The sequence below is a fragment of the Pangasianodon hypophthalmus genome, chromosome 20 (assembly GCF_027358585.1).
Source record: "Pangasianodon hypophthalmus isolate fPanHyp1 chromosome 20, fPanHyp1.pri, whole genome shotgun sequence".
Taxonomy (NCBI): domain Eukaryota; kingdom Metazoa; phylum Chordata; class Actinopteri; order Siluriformes; family Pangasiidae; genus Pangasianodon; species Pangasianodon hypophthalmus.
Window position 1 is genome coordinate 21118960 of NC_069729.1, and position 23049 is coordinate 21142008.

General features: G+C 36.8%; 1 protein-coding gene across 2 annotated transcripts in view; it reads left to right on the forward strand.

Moving 5' to 3' along the window:
• Positions 1–2145: 2145 nt before the first annotated feature.
• The window catches only part of LOC113537842 (nuclear receptor subfamily 1 group D member 2), a 21396-nt gene continuing 492 nt past the window's right edge, over positions 2146–23049 (forward strand). The window contains exons 1-8 of one of the 2 annotated variants that reach the window (XM_034314468.2): positions 2146–2826; positions 12796–13086; positions 14476–14567; positions 14821–14965; positions 18669–19114; positions 19317–19502; positions 20646–20856; positions 21159–23049. The exon at positions 21159–23049 is cut by the window's right edge and continues 492 nt beyond it. In XM_034314468.2, coding sequence (XP_034170359.2) covers positions 2811–2826; positions 12796–13086; positions 14476–14567; positions 14821–14965; positions 18669–19114; positions 19317–19502; positions 20646–20856; positions 21159–21355 — 1584 coding nt within the window. In that variant the 5' untranslated portion in view covers positions 2146–2810 and the 3' untranslated portion in view covers positions 21356–23049. The remainder of the gene's footprint in view (positions 2827–12795; positions 13087–14475; positions 14568–14820; positions 14966–18668; positions 19115–19316; positions 19503–20645; positions 20857–21158) is intronic. The other variant, XM_034314469.2, reaches the window with a different exon arrangement.

The window sequence follows — 23049 nt, forward strand, 5'->3', positions numbered from 1 at the left end:
AACATCAGCTGAACGTCTGCATTTCAGTTAAATTCTGGAGAATTCTGAGAAATGTTGTTCTTTATGGTTGATTATTTTTAGGTGAATGGAGAAATAAAGTCTGTATTCTGATGTAGTGTGTGTGTGTGTGTGTGTGTGTGTGTGTGTGTGTGTGTGAGGGGCAAAAATGGTGAAGACCAAGGCCATTTATGTCAAGTTGATTATTTTTGACTTTTGTGAAGGTCATTGAAGGGAGAAGGAGTTAGCATAAGAAGTATTTACGCTAATAAGCAACGGCATTGGACCCGGACGTGACGTGACGTGACATGACATGACATGAAGTGACGTGAAGTGACGTGACGTGACGTGAGCGACGCACATGAGATGTTCTGGTAAAGGAAGTCCAGAGAGACATCTTGAAAGAAAAAACTGCTACCTGAATATGGCTTCTTACATCCTGGTGCCATTTCTTTTACTCACACTGCCCCCTTATGGCCATAGTCAGTTATTACAACCTACAACTTCATCAGGTCTTCATTAATTCTTTCGTAATTTTATTTTAAGTTATTTTTAAAGAGCCCTTGTGTGTAGTTTAACTGCTTGTAGGTCTGATGGATGGAGTCATTCAGTAGGTCTAATTATTCAGTATTTATCACATTTAATCTTCTGTACGTTGTTTTCATCACTGACAGTATTTATACAGCAGATTATTATTTATTAATAAAATATTCTGTAAATCAAATGATGATGAGAAAAGCATCCAAAATTATGTCTGGACAGAGATGAAACTTTTCCCGTCTTAGGAAATGAATTTTAGGTCAGAAAACGATTTTATAACTTAATAACATACGTGTGTAAAAATCCACCGTTTTGAAGATGTTTCTCTTTACAGTTATATGCAGATCTATCAATCTATCTATCTATCAATCTATCTATCTATCTATCTATCTATCTATCTATCTATCAATCTATCTATCTATCTATCTATCTATCTATCTATCTATCTATCTATCTCATTTATATATGTATATATATGCACACACACACAGTTTTTGCATCTTTATCTGGTATATATTCAAAATATAATATATTTAAATTTTCTAGATTTTTACATTTAACACTTAATACAGTATTTAATGAGGTGGTTCTTGTCATAGTGATAGTTTATGAGCAAATCTTCACAAACATGAGTCTTGTTTTTTTTTTTATTTTGTAATTTCAGTCATAGACAGCAGATGGTGCCATTGTCACAAAAAACACAATTATACTACTACTACTAATAATAACAACAACAACAACAACAACAACAAAAAGGAGAAGAAATGGTAGACATTTATGCTAATATTGTATTTATTAAAGATTAAATTAAATACTCCTTACTTAACTTACCACTTTTAACTCAAGAAGTTGGTATATTAGTGTAACTTGTTTATTTGCTTGTTTGTTTGTTTGTTTGTTTGTTTGTTTAAGTTGTGGTTGTAAAGTGCACTTGAGTGTGAGAGTTTGGCATTTTAAATAAAATATTTCAGCTTAAACACGAAAAATTATTTGAAATTACCTTTTACAAAATTATTCTAAGAATATTATTATTATTAATATTAATTATAATATTACACAATATTATAAGAAATATTTCTAAGGTTTGAAAAAATGAATACACACACACACACACACACACACACACACACTGATATCTGTATAAAGTGATGGATTAAATTCTGTTGATGGTAATGACTAACAATGACCACTAGGTGTCAGCTGGCTAAAAGATCTGAGCTGTTTTACTCTCAAACCACTGATTTTTTTATTTTTTTTTTTAAGTAATAAATATTAAGGTATAAGAAATAATTTAGCAGATAGGATATATTGAGAAACTTAAAAAATGTATGTATATAAAACTCTCTCACTCACATTTAGGATGAAAAGAATAATTGTTCTTCACTTGTATTTTTTTCCTTTGTATTGGTTTTTAAATAAACATCTTGCAATCCCTCTCTCTGCCACTAGAGGGAAAGAGACCGGCTCAATGGTGGGCGTGGCTTCGTCGAGGCTAAGCCGCGCCTCAGTGGGTGTGTCTCGGTGAATATTTGCATAAAATTATCATATATTTGCATGAAATGTGTGTCAGTAGGGCAGCGCTCACATGTAGCGGAGCCAATGGAAACGTGAGACACACACACACACACACACACACAAGAGACTGAAATGGAAGGTTGGCATTGAGGATACGTGTGTGTATGAAATCACTGACACACACACACACACACACACACCGAGAGAGAGAGAGAGAGAGAGAAACAAACGTCAGAGAGGAATCGAGGAAACGGAGAGCCCTGATTAAAGTGTGTGTGTGTTTTATGGTGTGTGTGTGTTCAGTGGAGAGAGAGAGAGAGTGTGTGTGTGTTCAGTGCAGAGAGAGAGTGTGTGTGTGTGTTCAGTGCAGTTGTAACCACACACATGGATTTTCCAGTAATTGCGCTTCTAGGAAAAGAGAAATTGGCTACTGTACATCACACACCCTGCTGAGGAGAGCAAACCGGGACGCGACGCTTCTCTCTCTCTCTCTCACACACACACACACACACACACACACACACACACACACACACACAGCGCGTTTTTATTAACATCATCACTACTCCTGGAGGTTTGCATCACATTTCCCAGCGACTGTCGCTCAGTGTGGGTTATTTTTCTGTATTTCCGGGTGAGTGAAACTGCTCCGTGCGCGTGGATTCGCCGTGCGTCATGACGAGCTCACCTGGAGCTCACACACACTCAGCTCACACACACTCAGCCCACATCCAGCCCTGAGTGCTGACCATCACACCATGGACAACAGCTCAGGTGAGTGCTGCTGCAGCTGGAGTGCTCCGCAATGACGTCATTGTGTCCTCCAGCTGCTCATCATTACCTGGAGTATTCGCCATTTCTGTGCAGTTTGATGTAAATATCACTTACTGCTGGGGGTGTGTGTGTGTGTGTGTGTGTGTGTGTGTGTAATGTGAGACACGGAGGGAAATGCATCTAAATTATATGCCTCGCTGTTTTTTAACAGAAAAATAGGACACGGAAAGAAACATCAAACTAATGAATGTTACCGTTAATTACTTAATTATTTAATTAGTTAATTACTTAATTACTTCAGTCGCCTAAACAGGCAATTATTCTATCACACGTGGAAAACTATTCCATCATTTCAAGTAAATATTTGAGGGGAATAGTGAAAAGTTATTTATATGTACAAGTCCTAATCTTTATTTATTTATTTCTCACTCATTAAGAATGCTACATGTGTAAGTTATAGTGGGTTTGTTATCTTTACTGATAAAAACTTCCCTTACAGAAATATTTCACACGTGATCATAAGGTTCTCCACGAAATCCTGCTGAAACCAATGTTAATACTGATCACGTAAGAAGTCTTGTCCTCGCCACCGTCACCTCTGACTTGCTCATTAGGGATAAATTCACATATTTACAATATATTTTTTGAATCTATTTATTTCTGTAAAGCTGCTTTGTGACAGCATCCATTGTTAAAAACGCTATACAAATAAAACTGAATTGAATTGAAAAAATAAATTCTCCATGTGGAAAAATCACGTGAAAATAATACGTAAAAAATGTGAAGTGTCTAAAAACCACATGTGACTTTATCGCAAAGGTAAAATCTTATTAACGAGCCACATAGTGTACACAGACGTAGCCTACTACAGTAATAACGCAACATAACGAAACCTAATATCGAACCTTTAGCTTAATAAAGCTATACGTAAAGCTATTAAAATGTTAGCACATTAGTGTAGCTGATATTTTCATGCTAACGTGACGCGCTGTTTAGTTCGGTGGCGCTAACGTGAGCTAGTCTGCAGCTGATGGAGGAGTGCTGGCTCAGTGGTGAAGGTTTTGGGATTCTGTTTGGAATGTTGTGAGATTAAATCCCAGCACGGTTAGACCCTTGAGCATGACCTTTAACCCTGAACCCTAAAGCGCTCACGTGTATCCTGTGTCATTTGGCTGGAAGCGACATGGAAATGGAAATTATTGTGACCATCATCTTTGTTTCTGGAATTTATGAAGGTTACTTCGATGTTTTGCCAACCAGCTTCATCTATAGCTGCCTGTTCCGCTCTTATCGTTTATAACCATTTTACTTTTTAAAATGAGATTATTTGTTGTCATCTTTTATGCAAAATGCACTTATTGGTTTATCCAACATGATCAAATATTTAAAACTCATCGCTGCAGGAAATCGGTGCAAATTATTTCATGCATTAATGGTTTCTAAGAATCATATCATTCTTAATTCAGTTAGACATCCGAACAATCCGGACTGGAAAATTCTCGAAAATTTTCCAGCACCAAAATAATGTTAAATGGTAAAGTGAGCATCACACTGAACTCTCTCTCTCTCTCTCTCTCTCTCTCTTTCTCTACCAGATGCAAACAGGACACAAAATTCCATTAGAAATGCATTTGGTTTTGAATCAATGATGGTGATGTGTTTGGATTATATTTTTTTATACAAACGAAGTGGTAAAAAATGATACTCCACCCAGAAACCTTGAGAACTATAAGAACTTGTTGGATCTGGAATATATTCAGTGTAAACGTTACTGAAAAACCACCAGAATTTGATTTAGAAGCCGTTAAACGCATCTTGACTCAGTCACGGGTCAGTATTAGGACCGTTCACATTGTGATGGAAAACATAAAATACCGTCACTAACACTGATTACAAAGCCACCAGAAACCTGTAGAATCTTCTAGAGATAAATATCGTTGATTTTTTTCAGCAGGGAAATCATGTTTAGTGGTGAATTAACACCTGTGTATAAAACCGTGAAGAGTTAATTTAACACGTACACTGTGGTTACGTGTAAATAAGACACAATAAGAGGCTCTTTAGTCCAACACTCTGTGTGTGTGTGTGTGTGTGTGAGAGAGAGAGAGACAGAGAGAGAGAGAGAGAGAGAGAGAGAGAGAGAGAGAGAGAGAGAGAGAGTGGATGAACTCGTAATTCATTAATAACACATACAGGTCAACAGACAGGAGCCCTGAGAGTTGAATTAACGCGTACAGGTATCTCTAACGGACGGCACACGTTATCCACCATGGAGTTAAACCTCTATATAACCTCTATTTAACCTCTATATAACCTCTAATTAACCTCCATTAAGTTGTTTTCATTCTTTCTGGTGTTAAAGTCCTTCCTCTGAGCGGTGGAATTGATGGTAAACATCCTGTCTCTCTTCCTTTCCTTGTTCAGCTCATTATCTTATAATCACGTGAATAAACATAATTTAACCATAAAGAGTCAGTTATGTAGATCATAATCTTAAATGTAATCAGGTCACTAATTTGTGGAAATGATTCATTTATTAAGGTTTATTGAAAATAAATTGTCATAAATGGGTCAGAAGATAAACCTGTGTGATGATGTGTCATGTGATGTTTAGACTCTGCGGTAAAATGAAGCAGCATTTTGGACTGTTATTTACTTCCTTTCCCACATAAGGATCTGCCCAGTCCTCCCGTCGTCTCCGCAGAGGCTTATTAATATCATGCATCATGTATAAAAAAACACATGCGTGCAGAGTCCACACCTCGCTGTTTATAACCTCGGTTTGTTTTCTCATGGTAACACAGCTCTCTCTCTGTGAGACTCACGTGGATGAGCTCCAGGAGCCACGTGCCACGCGTGATTCCCCCGAGCGACTCCTCCGCCCTCCTTTCTATTATTAATGCAGCCTGTGTGTGGAAGGCATAAAGGGACAAAAAGGATCTAAAAATAAACCTCCCCTGCTGGTGGAGCTCCCAGCCCTGCTCCTGGAGTTCCTCAGCTCTCTTTCTCTCTGTGTGTGTGTGTGTGTGTGTGTGTGTGTGTGTGTGTTTTCCTGCTCGAATGCATCCAGTCTGACTGACCAGCGCATTATCCGTAAAATGCGATTTCTCTATTAGACCTCAGACGTAGCTACAGACTTGTGCATTATTCAGAAGTTTGTCTAAAACAGAGCCGTGTCTCATTTACGCTCGATTCTGATCTTGAGTTTAAGCGACGTTTTCTTGCGTAATGTCAGCTCGAGTGAGGAGCAGCGTCGAGTCCAGCGCCACCGTCTGACCGTTTGATGGAACTACACTACGTCATGTTTATTATGTTTTTATTAATGTGTTTAATGTGTCATGTTTTTGTCTGTAAATACAATCAAAACACTGTGGAATGTCATTTGAGGACAAGATTAAACACATAAACATGCCTCTATGCATTCATTAATAATATCGTCCCTTTAAAGTCTACGAAAAGGTGTTTTTCTGCACTTTTCTACACAGAGGACATCAGAGGAGACGCGTCTTAATCAGAGACATGGCTTATCTCGAGGAGAGAATATTTTTATTAATAAATTTATGAATGAAGTTAAAGTTTCTCTGTAAGCGTAGCAGACGAGCGCTTGGTCAGCTTATCCTTCACACCATGTCAGGTTTTCTTTACAGGAGAGCGCGTTGAATTAACACAAACACTGACTTTATTTTATTAAATCAACATAGTGAATTAAAAGTGTGACGTTATCACGTACATTACGTGCACACGTTCCGATTTTATAGCCTCGATTTAGATTTAGGCTTGTGTAGAAGCCATTTTGTTAAATTAAACCAGTGATTAATGTGATCATTATAACTAGGATTATTCATACAGTAATATATTTGTGATATATGAGACTCCTGTTAGATTTATTTCAACACTCTCCATCTTCACATTCATGTATCATCATATTAGTGTTTTTATTTTTCATTTTTTAATCATCTCTTGCTTTTGTGCCTCATCAAATTATATATCACAACAAAGAAATAAAATGATATCTCCTTCTTCAGTCAGTATTTTCTATCCCTGATATTTTAGGGTTTAAAGGCGAGTGTTTGTGTTTAAAGGCGGTCGTCTAGACGCTGTTGAAAAATCCCATTACGCTTCTACTCAAGAAAAATCTGGCAACTCAGAGCTGTGCATTTTTTAAAATGTGATTTTAATAATATCTGAATATCGCAGCTGTGTAACCTGACTCTGAATACGGGGAACTTTTCCTCATAAATATTGACGTTAAAGTTTGGATTTAATCCTGAATACAGCTCTAATTTTGTACTGCTCAGGAATGAATGTAACAGAAAGACATAAACGTGCTCGTAATCAGCGTTTTGTCCCTTTTCGCCCACCGTACTGGCACTCTGACTTATTTTGAAGCATCTGTGTGATTCAGCCAGCGGTCAGTGGGTCACAGAGTTAATGGAACACAGCCGATTTCCCTTTTCTCCTGCTTTACACGCCACTGTTATTGTGCCGTTTATCTCCGAACTGTCTGTCGATTAAATGACCGTGAGTTAATATGTAGCCCGTGTGGACGATAACTCCTGTACAGTGAACGGTTTGCTGTTCTCATGCGAAGAAAAAAAAAAACGACCTTGAACCGAGTGCGCCATCAATCATTTACAGAATTGTACATTACTTTACGCTTGAATTCAAATTCGAGGAAACGATAAGTTAAAGATTAAACCGGTCAGGGTTGAGAACAATTCCTGGCCTTTATTTCAACAGACTTCATGGCTGATGACAAATTTCTGCTAAATTACTACTAAATTATTATTATTATTATCATTATTATTATTATTATTATTATTATTATTATGCATCAGTACTTCACACAACATGCTGATGCCTGATAGCACGTTTGGAAAGTGTCGTCTTTTTGCTAATTTTTGCACTTATTGTGTCTTTTGTTGATATTTTTTTTACAGTTGCACACTCCTGGGCAAAAAAAATAAATTAGCCAAGCCCAAAATGGCAGATATGAAGCTTTTATGGTCTTAACAATAAATCATTGGTGAGGAAATGAGCAGGAATGAAGCAGATGCTCTCCTGAGAGCTCCTGTGCCTCCATTCACTGGTTTCCTTTTGCTGTTTGGAGAAAAGCTAGAAACAGGGAAATTCACTTCTACAGACTTCTTGTACACAAAATCATGATAATGATTCAAATCTTTGATATAAAATTCAAACTAACACGTGTCTGGGTGTACAAAATCCTCCAAAAATATCTTCTGGGATTTTTTATCTTAAAAGATTAGTGATTATTTGGTTTTCTGCCGCACCTGATGCAGCTCATCAAGAGCCACAAGGATTAAACATTTAAAGAAATCGAAGGGAAAAGCTCAAATACTGAGCTCCTTTATCTCTCTGTTTCATTCTCACTCACTTCCTGACCAATGATTTGTTTTTACGATTATTAAAAGCTTCATATTTTGCCATTTTGGGCTTGGGCCATGGTTGTTTTTTTTTTTTTTTGTCCAGGAGTGTATAGTCTGATATTTTACTTATTTTCACATTTGTAGAGTGTGATGTTTTTGCGTTTATTAACAGCTTGATGTTTGATGTTTTTGTTGAAGGAAAATTATTAATATTTAACACAATGATCTTCAGAAAGTAGAAATAAAGCCTCCCAGAAGCTGAAAGACTTCTAGTAACCTGTAAACTTGTTAGCTAGCTAAATAGCTAGATAGCTAGCTGGCTAATTCATCTAAGACTTTTTCATCATAGCTAAGACTTTTTGTTTTTGTTTTTTTTTTTAGAAATCTAACTCCACAGTTTATATAAAACATAAAGTATTTATTCACTATCGTTAGCGGGGTTTTTTTTAGCTAGCTAGGTTAGTCAGCATCAGCCAGAACTTTATTTTATAACTAGACTCTTTGTTTATGTTTGTTGTGCTGTTAATTTTCCAGAATGCTAGCTAACTCTAGAATATACTGTATATAAACCATAAACATTATGCTAATGCTAGGTTGCTAGCTAGCCATTAGTGAATATTAGCTAGAACATTTCTTGATAACTATTTTATTTTTTAGTAGCAGGTTTAAAATGATTTGCCCAGAAAACTACCCAAGCTACATGTGATAGTAAACCATAAACCCTAAACCATTTTATTAGCTAATGTTAACTTTTTAGCCGGCTAGTTAGTGTTAGCTAGACACTTTCTTCGTAGCTAGCATGTTTGCTCATTTTTGTTGTGGGGTTAATGTAATATTTGTGTAGAATCCAGCTATCTCAATACAGTAATTATAAAAAATACAAAACCTCTTTTAAATGCTGAGTTTATTTGCTGTTCTGAAACTCTTTAACTTCCGTGTGTGTGTTAGCAATTTTTTTGAAAAACTAGCATAAATATTTGACACAAATCATCAAACATGTAAATTCACCAGTCTCCAACTTCATGCACAGACACAGTTCACAAGATGTTACAGTAGAATTATTATTATTATTATTTTTATTATTACTATTACTTTATACAGTACAGTATTAGCGATGCTAATTATTCGTCTATTCGATTATTTTACATCAATTACATGTTTACGTTTGTCTCAGTTCACACGGCTAATTTGGAAAGTTTTGATCTGCATACACTTTGGAATGCACACACACACACACACACACACACACACACACATACACACATAGACAGCGTGAGAAAAAAAAAAACAAAGCACTACATTTTGGACATGTTTCATCAGGTGTGTGTGATGTGTGTATCATCCAAACAAAAGCTCTTCGCTGACACGCCATTGTTGTGTTATTTTGAGTGTGTGTGTGAGGAACGTGTGAGGAACATGTGAGGAACGTGGAGAATGTTAACGCTGACGCACTGACGAGCGAGTGGGTGTGGGATCTGTGCGTCAGCAGAACAGCGAGTCTTTCATTTTAACCAGGACGAATCGTGACCTTTTTATTCGACACTTATTCAACTTGACTTCGTGATCTGATCGTGTTAGTGGGCGTGGCTTCTGGGTTGTTTTTTTTGTGCACAATAATAGATCAGGTTTTTAACGTGAATCCTCGAGTGTGTTTACACGCTCGCTAACAACACGATCTGATTTCTGCAGTTTTTTAGATTATTCATGAGCTCATGTACACACTGATATCTAACACGATGCTACAATACCTCGTTATATTTCAAAAATAATCTGCTGAAGACACGATATTTATCTCAGCGACGTCGTTATTCAGTGTATAAATAAAGTTAATCTGCTCCAGTTCACTTTAAACTTCAAATCAGATGAGAAAAAAAAGCTGCACTGCAACCAATAAACTTTATAAACTTAATAATTTAACACTGTTAATTTGAATTGAAGTGAATTAACAGTCTGATGAACATTACACAATTGTAGCCAAAATAATTTTTCTACATTACTTACATGACAATATACACTACAAGGACAAAAGTATGTGCACCCCTGACCATCACATCTATATGTGGTTCTTCCCCAAACACACAATTGTATAGAACGTCTCTGTGTGCTGTAGCTTTACAGTTTCCCTTCACTGGAACTAAGAGACTCAAACCTGTTCCAGCATGACAATGCCCCTGTGCACAAAGCGAGCTCCATGAAGACATGGTGTGTGAAGGTTGGAGTGGAAGAACTCGAGTGTCCTGCACAGAGTCCTGACCTCAACCCCACTGAACACCTTTGGGATGAACTGGAACACCGACTGAACCCCAGACCTCCTCGACATCCCAACATCAGCGCCTGACCTCACTAATGCTCTTGTAGCTGAATGAACACAAATCCCCACAGCCACGCTCCAACATCTAGTGGAAAGACTTCGCAGAAGAGTGGAGCTCATAATAACAGCAAACACACGGGGAATAAATCTGGAATGAGACGTTCAACACGTACATATGGGTGTGATGGTCAGGGGTGCACATACTTTTGGCCATATAGTGTACTTGGCATCATTTTTGTATTTTTGCCTTTATGACTTTACAATCATAACATTTGTTGATTTATCAAGAAATTTTAATCATTTCTGGAAGACGTCCTTTTAGAAATTTGCCAATACATACTTTAAAAATATATATTATATATAATTTATTATAAAATGCCACGAATTTCCATTAGAAATAAAGTCTCGGGCTGCGTTTATAATTTTACAATTATAATGTTTATTTATTTATTTATAAGAAACTGCTCATATAGTTTCCTAAGAAAATGATGTAAGATAATATTTAAATATTCTTTATCACATATGGCAATACAGTAAATTATTTTTTTAATAATAAAATAAAATGGAAATAAAATAATAGGCATGTAGTTTATATTTTATATACATTTATATAATATATAACTATTTAATTTTTTTTTTTTTTTTTTTTTTTTTTTAAATAATTCCAAGATTTTTTTAAATCTAATTTTTCTCTCTCTGGACACGTGAGGTGGTGACGTGGCCTGACCCCATTGGCTAAACGCCCCCTCGCGGTTTTTACGCGTGACGTCACCGAGGAGACCCCGGCTCCGTTCATTCAGCGCGCGGCCCACGTGACTAACGGATCAGATGGCCGGCGCAGTACACGTGACCCGCAGAGGGAGGTGGGAGGGGGGCGGGGCCAGGACACGTGAGCGAGGAGTAATGAGATTCTAGAATTCCGTGTTTTCCGCGCAGGCCACGCCCACCGGGCTTTCTAGGAACAGAGGAACATTCCTGCATGCACACACACACACACACACACACACACTCTTTATTTATTTATATAATTATTTATTTATTTATTTTCATGCTACCTTTTTTCCACATCCCTTATTTTTTTAATTTCTTTTTATTTCCCACATTTTCTTTTATACATTTGCACAAATGAAAATATAAACAGGACAAACAAAAACAGGAAGTAAAATAAAATACAATTAAATTAAATAATTAAATAGTAATGAGAATGTTTTACTCTTTCAATTTTCTATATTTTTTCATCTTTCTTTTCGTTTGTGTTTATTTGTACCTACAGTTTTTTTTCTTTCTGGCACTAATTTATTCCTCCTTTTTATTTCTTTCTTTTTACTTCGCTCTATCTCTCTTTCTCTTTATATCTCTGTAGTTCTTTCTTTCTTTGTGAATTTTAAACACTACATGAGATTTTTGTTGGCTTGTTTCACTGTTTCACATTAGCTGTGTAAGTGTGTGTGTGTGTGTGTGTGTGTGTAAGTGTGTGTAAGTTTCTGTAATTTTCCATGCAGTAGTTTTTCAGGCTCTGTGTGTATGTATGTGTGTGTGTGTGTGTGTGTGTGTGTGTGTGTTAGACAGAGCTGGTGAGTGAGCAGTAAGACCAGTTGGTATTGAGGCATGCTGCAGGCTGTAAAAGATGTGTGTGTGTGTGTGTGTGTGTGTGTGTGTGTGTGTGTGGGTGTGAGAATCACTATGTTACGTGACATATCCTATAACTCTGAAAATCCCAGGGTTATTAGCGTAGAGACGCAGCTTTATGCCAAGCAGGTCAGTGTGTCAGCGGTGTGATTGTTGCGAGCGTAGCGTGATGCTAATGTCGTAACTTAAGCGTATAACCTCCAGTTTAGCATTTAAAAGTTCAGCATCAGAACTTTTGCGTTCTCACCTTATTTCAATAATCTGTAACACTATTTTGTACATAGCAGTTTAATCATTTATATCATATAATTGTCAAAATCACTTCTAACATACAAACCCCGCCTCCAGACTTTAGGCCACGCCCCCTGCTGGAGCTGATTGATGAAGCTGGACACTTTTTCTCTCTGTGACGTCATTTTTTTTGTCCGTGTTTATAGATAACAGCGTGTCATGCAAAGTCAGAAACCACATCAGCGAGTCTGAGAGATGCTAAACTGCTACGTTAGCATAGATCCATGAAACTTCAGCCCACGTGACATCAGGACAAAGCACATTGGTCACGTTTTGTGTAAAGATGACACTGGTGACATGAGTTTGTGTTATTTTTATTAATACTGTGTGTGTGTGTGTGTGTGTGTTTAGGAGCAGGAGTGATCTTGTACGCTTGTTCCAGCTCGAGTCCCGACAGTCCGTCTAGCGGATATCAGACTCACTCGCCCTCGTCTCAGTCCCAGCCTTCTTCTCCAGAGGAAATCTCCTCTGACCTTCAGCACAGGAGCACGAGCAGCGACCCAAACCCCATCACAGGAACTTCCTCTTCGCCTAAACCTGTCTTCCAGTTCCCCGAACTGAGCAGCACACACGTTACATCATCAGGACAGAGCGCAAACTCACAGTCGCTCACAGGCAGGAGGTCATGCAGTGCGTTTACAAGTGAGTCAAATCCAAATTCTCTTAATCTGATTCTGATTCTCTCTGATTCACTCTGATTCACTGTGATTCACTGTGATGCACTCTGATTCTCTCTGATTCACTCTGATTCACTCTGATTCTCTCTGATTCTCTCTGATTCATTCTGATTCACTCTGATTCACTCTGATTCTCTCTGATTCACTCTGATTCACTCTGATTCACTCTGATTCATTCTGAATCTGATTCTGATTCTCTCTGATTCTCTCTGATTCACTCTGATTCTCTCTGATTGTCTCTGATTCACTCTGATTCTCTCTGATTGTCTCTGATTCACTCTGATTCTCTCTGATTCTCTATGATTGTCTCTGATTCACTCTGATTCTCTCTGATTCTCTATGATTCCCTCTGATTCTCTATGATTCCCTCTGATTCTCTATGATTCCCTCTGATTCATTCTGAATCTGATTCTGATTCTCTCTGATTCTCTCTGATTCTCTCTGATTCACTCTGATTCTCTCTGATTCACTCTGATTCATTCTGATTCTCTCTGATTCACTCTGATTATCTCTGATTATCTCTGATTCACTCTGATTCAAACTGATTCCCTCTGATTCTCTCTGATTCTCTCTGATTCAAACTGATTCAAACTGATTCTCTCTGATTCAAACTGATTCCCTCTGATTCTCTCTGATTCACTCTGATTCTCTCTGATTCATTCTGATTCTCTCTGATTCACTCTGATTCTCTCTGATTCTGTCTGATTCAAACTGATTCCGTCTGATTCACTCTGAATCTCTCTGATTCACTCTGATTCTCTCTGATTCTCTCTGATTCACTCTGATTCTCTCTGATTCTCTCTGAGTCCCTCTGATTCTCTGTGATTCACTCTGATTCTCTCTGATTCAAACTGATTCTCTCTGATTCAAACTGATTCACTCTGATTCTCTCTGATTCTCTCTGATTTCCTCTGATTCACTCTGAATCTCTCTGATTCTCTCTGATTCACTCTGATTCACTCTGAATCTCTCTGATTCACTCTGATTCACTCTGATTGTCTCTGATTGTCTCTGATTCATTCTGATTCTCTCTGATTCACTCTGATTCTCTCTGATTCACTCTGATTCACTCTGATTGTCTCTGATTGTCTCTGATTCATTCTGATTCTCTCTGATTCACTCTGATTCTCTCTGATTCACTCTGAATCTCTCTGATTCATTCTGAATCTCTCTGATTCACTCTGATTCTCTCTGATTCACTCTGATTCATTCTGATTCTCTCTGATTCACTCTGATTCTCTCTGATTCACTCTGATTCACTCTGATTCTTTCTGATTATAAGATAGACAATATTATTTATTAATTAATTATTGGCTTTAATTTAATTACATCTTTTATTATTTGTCTTCTGGAGTAGGGACCGGTGGTATGGTGTTGTTGTGTAAAGTGTGTGGAGACATCGCGTCGGGATTCCACTACGGAGTTCACGCATGTGAGGGATGCAAGGTATAAACACACACACAGACACACACACACACACACACACACACACGTCTATGAAAATATGGACACCCCTACCCCCCACTCACCCCAACATAAGATAACTAACAGTAAAAGGGGCGGAGCTAATCAGGTATGTTTTGCCTGGGGGCGGGGCTAACATCCATGCTTCCCGCTGCTAAAGTTTGGACGTTGATGAGTTTTTGGCGTGTTTTTCGTCATGTTCTCTCACACACGTTGTGTTTTTTTCTCTCCTCAGGGTTTCTTCAGACGCAGCATCCAGCAGAACATCAGCTACAAGATGTGTGTGAAGAACGAAAACTGTCTGATCGTGAGAATGAACCGTAACCGCTGCCAGCACTGTCGCTTCAAGAAGTGTCTCTCCGTCGGCATGTCCAGAGACGGTCAGAACCTTCATAACACGCTTATAAACCACAGTGTTGCATTTACAGCACATGAATCACCTCAGTGTGAAGAACGTACAGCAGAAATCAGAAAACATAACTGCAGATCAATAATCACACGCTAAAGTCAGTCACTAAGCCTCATACGTGTGTTTATCGATAAATATACAGCTCCAAATTTTCATCATTAACGTCTCTGTGATGTCGTTTTTTTAATTAACACAAAAAGTCCCAAAATGAAAAAAGGGAAAAAAGTGATTCACTTTGAAATAAAGTAAAATATAGTTTTATACATAAATATTCATAAAACCATATTTGTTTTAACTCCAGTTTAGTAATTTATTTGATTTAACGTGATTTTATTTTCCGTTACATAAAAAAAAAACTTGAATGTTTAATTGTGGTCACAACAGTATAGAAATTTATTTTTATTTAAACCCATTTTTATATATAATTTATATTTTTATGATTTTTTTTATTTTATATCCTCCGGTATATTCATTTTTATATGTTTATTTTTAATGACTTCTTTTTATGTTATAATATATCCACTGGTATATTAGTTTTTATATTTTTAGTTTATTATGACTTTTTATTTTGTCTCCTCAAGTGTATTAGATTTTATATTTTTATACATTTAAAAAAAAAATTATTTTATTATATGTCCTCCAGTATATTTGTTTTTATACTTTTAGTTTTTTATTTTTTATTTAATTATATGTCCTCCAGTGTGTTAAATTTTATACCTTTATATTTTATGACTTTTTAATTTTATTAATTTGTCCTCCAGTATATTACTATTTATTTATTTATTTATTTTAGTTTTTTAATGACTTCTTTTTATGTAATAATATATCCACTGGTATATTAGTTTTTATATTTTTAGTTTTTTTATGACTTCTTATTTTATTATGTGTCCAAGTGTGTTAAATTTTATATATTTTTATTTTTTATTTTATTATATGTCCTCCAGTACATTTGTTTTCATATTTTCAGTTTTTATGATTTTTTATTTTATTATTTTTTATTACGTCCTCCAGTAGCTCTCTCCAGCTCTCGGTATTTCTCGGGACTGTACCAGAGAACGTGCAGGTAATAAATCATTCCTGCAGGTAGATGATGTATTTAGGTGACCTAAAAAGCAGGAAAAGAAATCGAGGCTTCGTTTGTCGGCATTGCGGCGGGAGGAAGAGCGGAAGAGTGGAAGAGTGGAAGAGTGGAAGAGTGGAAGAGTGGAAGAGTGGAAGAGTGAAAGAGTGGAAGAGCGGAAGAGCGGAAGAGCGGAAGAGCGGAAGAGTGGAAGAGCGGATGAGTAGAAGAGCGGATGAGTTCCTTCAGCAGTGACTCGTTTACTCCACAGCACAAAGCCCAGATTCCTCTCCAGCTAATTTTGGAGCGTCACTTTAACCTCATAATCTTGCTCTGTTTATCTCAGGACTGGTTTCTTTAAGCTGATAACTTCTGCGCTATAAAACTCGCCCTGCCCTCTTCAGCTATCTCTGCTTTAACCCACATCACACACTTCTCACGCCAGACTGTTGTTTTTATCACCGCAGCAAGAAGGCGGAGTAGAAAAGGTTAAGAACATGCCAGAAATGTTACCTCGAATAGCGAGCATTTATATCTTCCTGTGATCTGCAGCTGCACCTTCTGACCAATCAGAATCCAGAACTCAGCAGCAGTGTGGAGGATTTATCGTTATAGTGTTACGTTATGTTTTTATTGTGATGTCATTATGTTATTGTTGCAGAGTACAATATTTCAATGTTAGAATTTTACTACGTTATCGTTACGTCACTGTTGCATTTTTATTGCATTATCGTTAAGCTGTTTTTATTGTTACATTATTGTCATGTTATTGTTGTGTTACATTTTTGTTGTTATTACTACGTTATCGTTAGCTTATTTTTGCGTTATTATTGCATTATTTTTATTGTTATGTTGTTATTATGTTATTGTTGCGTTGTTGTTACATTTTTTGTTGCATTATTGTTGCGTTATTATTACGTTATTTTTATTATGTTGTTATTGTTATTATTGTGTTGTTGTTACAATATTGTTGCATTATTATTACGTTATTGTTTTGTTATTTAAATTGCTACATTATTGTCATGTTATTGTTGCATTGTTACACTATAATTGCATTTTTGTTGCGTTATTGTTGCATTACTCTTACATTTTTGTTATGTTATTATGTTACCATTATCTTATTGTTACATTATTGTGATATTATTACTTTATCATTATGTTGTCATAATATCGTAATCATAATTGTTGTGTTATTGTAGCGTTATGGTTACATTATTGTAACATCATTGTCAGGTTATTGTTGCGTTATGGTTAAATTATTGTAACGTTATTGTTGCGTTATGGTTACATTATTGAAACGTTATTGTTGCGTTATGGTTACATTATTGTAATGTTATTGTTGCGTTATGGTTACATTATTGTAACGTTATTGTTGTGTTATGGTTAAATTATTGTAACGTTATTGTTGCGTTATGGTTACACTGTAACACTCTCACATTATTTGATGAGAATCTCGCTTTCTTCAGTTTAAACATGAGACTCAGATGGATGTGATTAAATTATAATGTCTTGTGTTGTGAAGTTGCCCACGAACTCTCGCTTTAGCTACAGCGCTAATCTGTAAGATCTGAGAATGCAGAATATATTTACAGTAACATCACGTCTGACTGCGTGCCCTGAAATCTAGATCATCTTGATAACATGTACGAAGGTACACGCCGTTCTACAAGTCTGAGAGCGTTCAGCTGATCAGTGATCAGTTATCAAACACTACAGCAGCTTTCTCACGCAAGACTGGAGCTGAAGTGAAGGATAATAAAAGTTCTCTATCGTATTATTTCCTAGAAAACACATCTCAGTCATTTTTACTGTAAACATGCCTATAAACATACTGTACACATTTAACAATGAATAAAATAGTGTTTAATATGTAATATAGCACCATAAATTAATGAAATACGTTTGTAATAAATTAGTTATAGTTTGTATATGGTACTGTGCAAAAGTCTTGGCACTCCATTTGTTTTTTAGTACACACTTTGTTATAGATGTTTATTTTCTGACTTCTACATTATTGATTCAGTACAAAAACATTTTAGATTCCAAACATTAGTTTTCCAGCACAAAATGAAACGTTACAGAAAAATGTTTGTATGTCAGTAAAGAAAGCAGCAGATTCCATAAGAGACACTTTTCAGATAAAAACATAATGAAGGCTGCTGGGTTTCGCTGCAGAAATAAGAAGCGAGTCGACAGTCAAAGTCTCCAGAAGAACTGTGGCTGCTTCTGCAAGATGCTCAGTAACACTTCCAGCTCATTTCCTTATAAAACTGCACACACTGCACCTCAGATACTGCTTTATTTATTTAAAGTGAAGGATCGTCACATTAAATACTGACTTTGTTTCATTTATTACTGTTTACTGCTCTTTATAGGATTTTTTTTAAAATGTAGAAACATTTAATTTCATTATTTTTGAAGGCGTCTTTACTCTACAGCATTTCTTTACACGTGCCTAAGACTTCTGCACAGAACTGTATATCGCCTGACTGAATGCTGAAATTCTTAAAGCATTTTTTTAGTAAAATTCATCCTTTCATTTCATTAAAGTGTTTTTAAATAATCCTGTTTTTTTTTTAACCTAAACTAAATTTTCCTCCATTTTCTTTTCTAGCTGTGCGTTTTGGTCGCATCCCTAAACGTGAGAAGCAGCGCCTCCTGGATGAAATGCAGAGCTACATGAATAGCCACAACACCATGGACGTCGACTCAGCCACGCCCTCCGAAGCCCCGCCCATGGAAACCACGCCCAGTCATCAGTGCCACCAGTTAGGGTCAGATGAGGTCATCAGGGCCTCGTCTCATTTCCCCGTCATTGTGAAGGAAGAGGAGAAGCTCGTGAAGATAAACAACAACGATGACAACGACAACAACGATTTCTCGCCGTCTCACGAGTCTCAGCTTCGCTCCGTTCCTCCTCACATCACGTCGACTCCATCCTGCCCCGCCCACGGCAGATTCATGCTCACTCACACTGAAAGCACATCGAAGCCCACAGGAAGTGACATCAAGAGAGAGACGCCCTGTTCCTGGAGGCCGAGTGCTGGAGCTAAAGTTCTGGTGTGTGAATAAACTTCGCTAGTTACGAAGTGAATGAATGAATTCATTTCAAATTTGTAAATAAGATTGTTTTGAAGTTCTAACTCTTTGACCCTTATCCATTAATTAACTTAAATTCATTTTTTTAAAATTAATTTATTTATTAGATATGTCAATCTCTCTCTCTCTCTCTCTCTCTCTCTCTCTCCGTCTGACTCTCCAGGCGTGTCCTCTGAATTCGTGTCCTGTGTCGCCGGCTGATCACTCCACGCAGCAGGTCTGGGACGCTTTCTCACAGTGTTTCAGTCCCGCAGTTAAAGACGTGGTGGAATTTTCTCGCAGCATCCCGGGATTTCACACACTCAGCCAAGATGACCAGATCCGACTGCTCAAATCAGGAACCTTCCAGGTGAAACAACCTTGTAACAACTCCAAAACAACTGCACAACAACCCCAAAACAGCCACATTACAATTCCAAAACAACCACATGACAAACTCAACCTAATAAAAGCCTCACAAGCAACTCCAGAATGACCACATAACAACATAAAAACTCCAAAACAACCTCATAACTAAGTAACAACTCCAAAAATTCTCATAACTCCAAAACAACCTAATAATGTCTCCAAAACAACCTCATGACACCCTCAACCTGATAAAAAAAAAACCTCCTAAAAACCTTGCAATAACTCCAAAATGACCACATAACAACTTCAACCTCATAATAACCTCATAAAAACCTCATAAAAACCTCATAAAAACCTCGCAATAACTCCAAATCATCCACATAACAACCTCATTACAACTCCATACCAAGTTCATAATAGCTCCATAACAACTCCATTACAATCTCATTACAACCTCATTACAACCTCATTACAATCTCATAACAATTTCATAACAACCTCATGTCATAACAGTGCACACACAACATCCTGACATTACAACAGCCTCAGAGCCAGTAAACAACCTCATAACAGCCTCAGAAAATCTTATAGCTACCCTACGACAACCTCATTTAACACCCTGTAAGACCCTAAGAGTATAATAAGATACGAGTCTCATAACTACTTCATAACAGCCCCAAAATAACTTTATATCAACCTCATAACAGCTTCGTGGCAATCTTATAACAACCTCATACCCTCGTAACAGCCTCGTAACAGTCTTATAATTGGTCCATAAACTCATAAACGCTTCCTAACAAACCTGGGACAGTCTCCTTTAACACGCTCATAAGACCTTTATAAGAGCTTCGTAACAGCCTCAAAACAACATTCTAACATCTTATAACCACTTTATTTTGTACCTTCAAAATAATTTCATGTTACATTCTCATAAGACCCTTATAAGAGTTTCATAACAACTAACAGCCTCATAACAGTCTCAGGACAATCTTAGAACAACATCAGAACCTTATAAAAACCTCATAAGAGTCTTATAACAGGATCATAACTGTCTCATAACCTATTAACAACCTCTACGTATAATCCACATTATAATCAGCACGTTTATTTTAACGTTTTTTTCACTAATCCGTATGTGTCACAGGTTTTGATGGTGCGATTTTGTTCGCTCTTCGACGCCAAACAGCGAACAGTGACGTTTTTAAACGGACAGACGTATCCTCTGGCGTCTTTAAGGGCACTTGGCATGGGTTCTCTGCTGGACGCCATGTTTGATTTCAGCGAGAAGCTGAGCATGCTGGGATTGGAGTCGGATGAGATGTCACTCTTCATGGCCGTAGTGCTTGTTTCTGCAGGTGTGTTGTTTTTATAGCAGTTTGTCGTATTCAGCTAGCTAGCTTTCGGCGCTATCTATCATAGACAGCTAATAAATTTCACAAAAAAAACCAAACAGCAGTATTAAAATTAGTTAGAAAAAAATGCTTGAGTGCGTTAAGTTATGTGAAGCATTAATCTTGTATGCTAATCACTGTGCTAGTCATATTATTGATTCATTTGTGTTGAAGCTAGCTACTCTTGGTTACACATAGACACGTAGACTGCCCCAAACGTGTCAGAAAAATCATTTTTAAATAATTTTAACTCTCTCCTTTTACAGATAGCTCTGGCATTTCTGACATGGCCGCCGTGGAGAAGCTACAGGACGATTTAATCAACGCTTTGCGATCGCTTCTTGCCCAAAGGCGGCCGAACGATGGCGAGATTTTCCCCAAATTGCTCTTATGTCTTCCTGATCTACGAACGTTAAACAGCTTGCACTCAGAAAAACTTTTAGCCTTCCGTATCGACTCGTAAATAAGAATAATAAGGGATATAACATAAAAAAAAGTGCTAAATTACACTGTTGCCTTGAAAAGGGAAAGAATGTAGTGACGATGATGCCTATAAAAATTTGCATATCATTATAATTGCCTGAATATTATTACAAGAATGTATCATAAATCATAAATCTTACTACCTTTTGTTCTTGTTGGTCAGAATTTTAATATAAAAGAACCTCGGCAGCATCTTGTTTGTGATTTAGCTTCATCTATTGTTTTTACGTGATAGTTGTTGTTTACTCAAAATCTCTTTCAGCAGCTCAGCTACATGCTAACCGAGAATGTTTTCTAGAACATTCAGTAACAAGTTCTATGAAACTTCGGCTGTAACATTTTTTTTAAAACAAAAATGACGTTCGTGTAATACTCTGAAAATGTGATGATGGTTTGTGTTACGTTTTCGGATGTTGTATGCACCACCAAAAATTACGCTATTACTAAAAACTAGAAATATTGCAGCAACGTTGCTGAAACGTTAGCTAAATAATGTTCACCGAAATATTTAGAAAACATTCTGCTAATGTTAAACTGTAAACTGGGCTGTTAGGTTACATTACGTTAGTTAGCTAGCATGTTGGTAGCCATGGAAACGACTTCTAGCAGTTGATAAACAGTAAGAAAAATGTTTGCTCTAAAACAGGCAGCTAGCGTAAATATTTTTAAGCATTTCGCACCATGCCTTTTCACGTTATTTTGGATTGATGTCTGAAAAAAGAAAAAAGTTTTGAAAGGGAAAAACTTTCTATCTTGGACATTATTTTAAGTTTTTCACACAATTGTTAAAATTGTTAAAATTGTTCATTGTTATTAATTATCAGCACAGGCATAGCTGAATGTTTAAACCTATGTTTTTAACATATATATTTTCTTTTGTTTGAAGGAACAGTTTGGCATAAATCTCAAACGTATACAAATTTAGTCGAAAACCTGTTTGGTTTCTGAAATTCGCTTCTCCTTTGATGTTTACGTTTGATGCTGTGAAGCTAATTTAGCCTCAACGTAGCTTACATATCTGCCTCAAACATAACCAGATCTTCAGACATGCTGATCTGATGTGGTTTAGGACCCAGGGGCACTTCCTGTTATCTATAAAGGCAGCCATCTTGGACAAAGTGATTTTTTTTCCTTTAGCACAAATTGTTATCGTTCCCCTCCTTCAGTCGCCAACCTCCAAAAACTTAAAGTAAAATTAAACCGAGGATCTATTTGCAGCCTTAAAAACACAAAATGCGTTATTATTTAGCAACATTAGCTATGCTAGCCAGGTCCCTACACATAGCACTATGCTGAAGTTTCCAGTTAAATTGTTAGCTCAGCTCTCAACAGCAGTAGCTATCTGAATTTAGTAGCTAGCCAAATTCAGTAACAAGCTAGCTAATGTCACGCTAAGTAGTAAATCATATTAAAAGCAAGAACTTTCAAGCTAGCTGAACTTTTATTATAGAAACTAGCAGTAAGCTTTGCTAGCAAACTTGGTGGCTTTCATGTGATAGAGAGCGAAAACTCTTAGCAAATTTGCATATTTAATATTGAAATTCCGCATTTTTTTCCTTTCTCTGAATTTTACGAAATTTCGAGGTTTGCATACGTTCAGGTTTTTTTATACCAAACTGTTTCTTTGTTGATTTTATTCTTGTATCTTTTATGATTATACTTTAAATTTTTAGA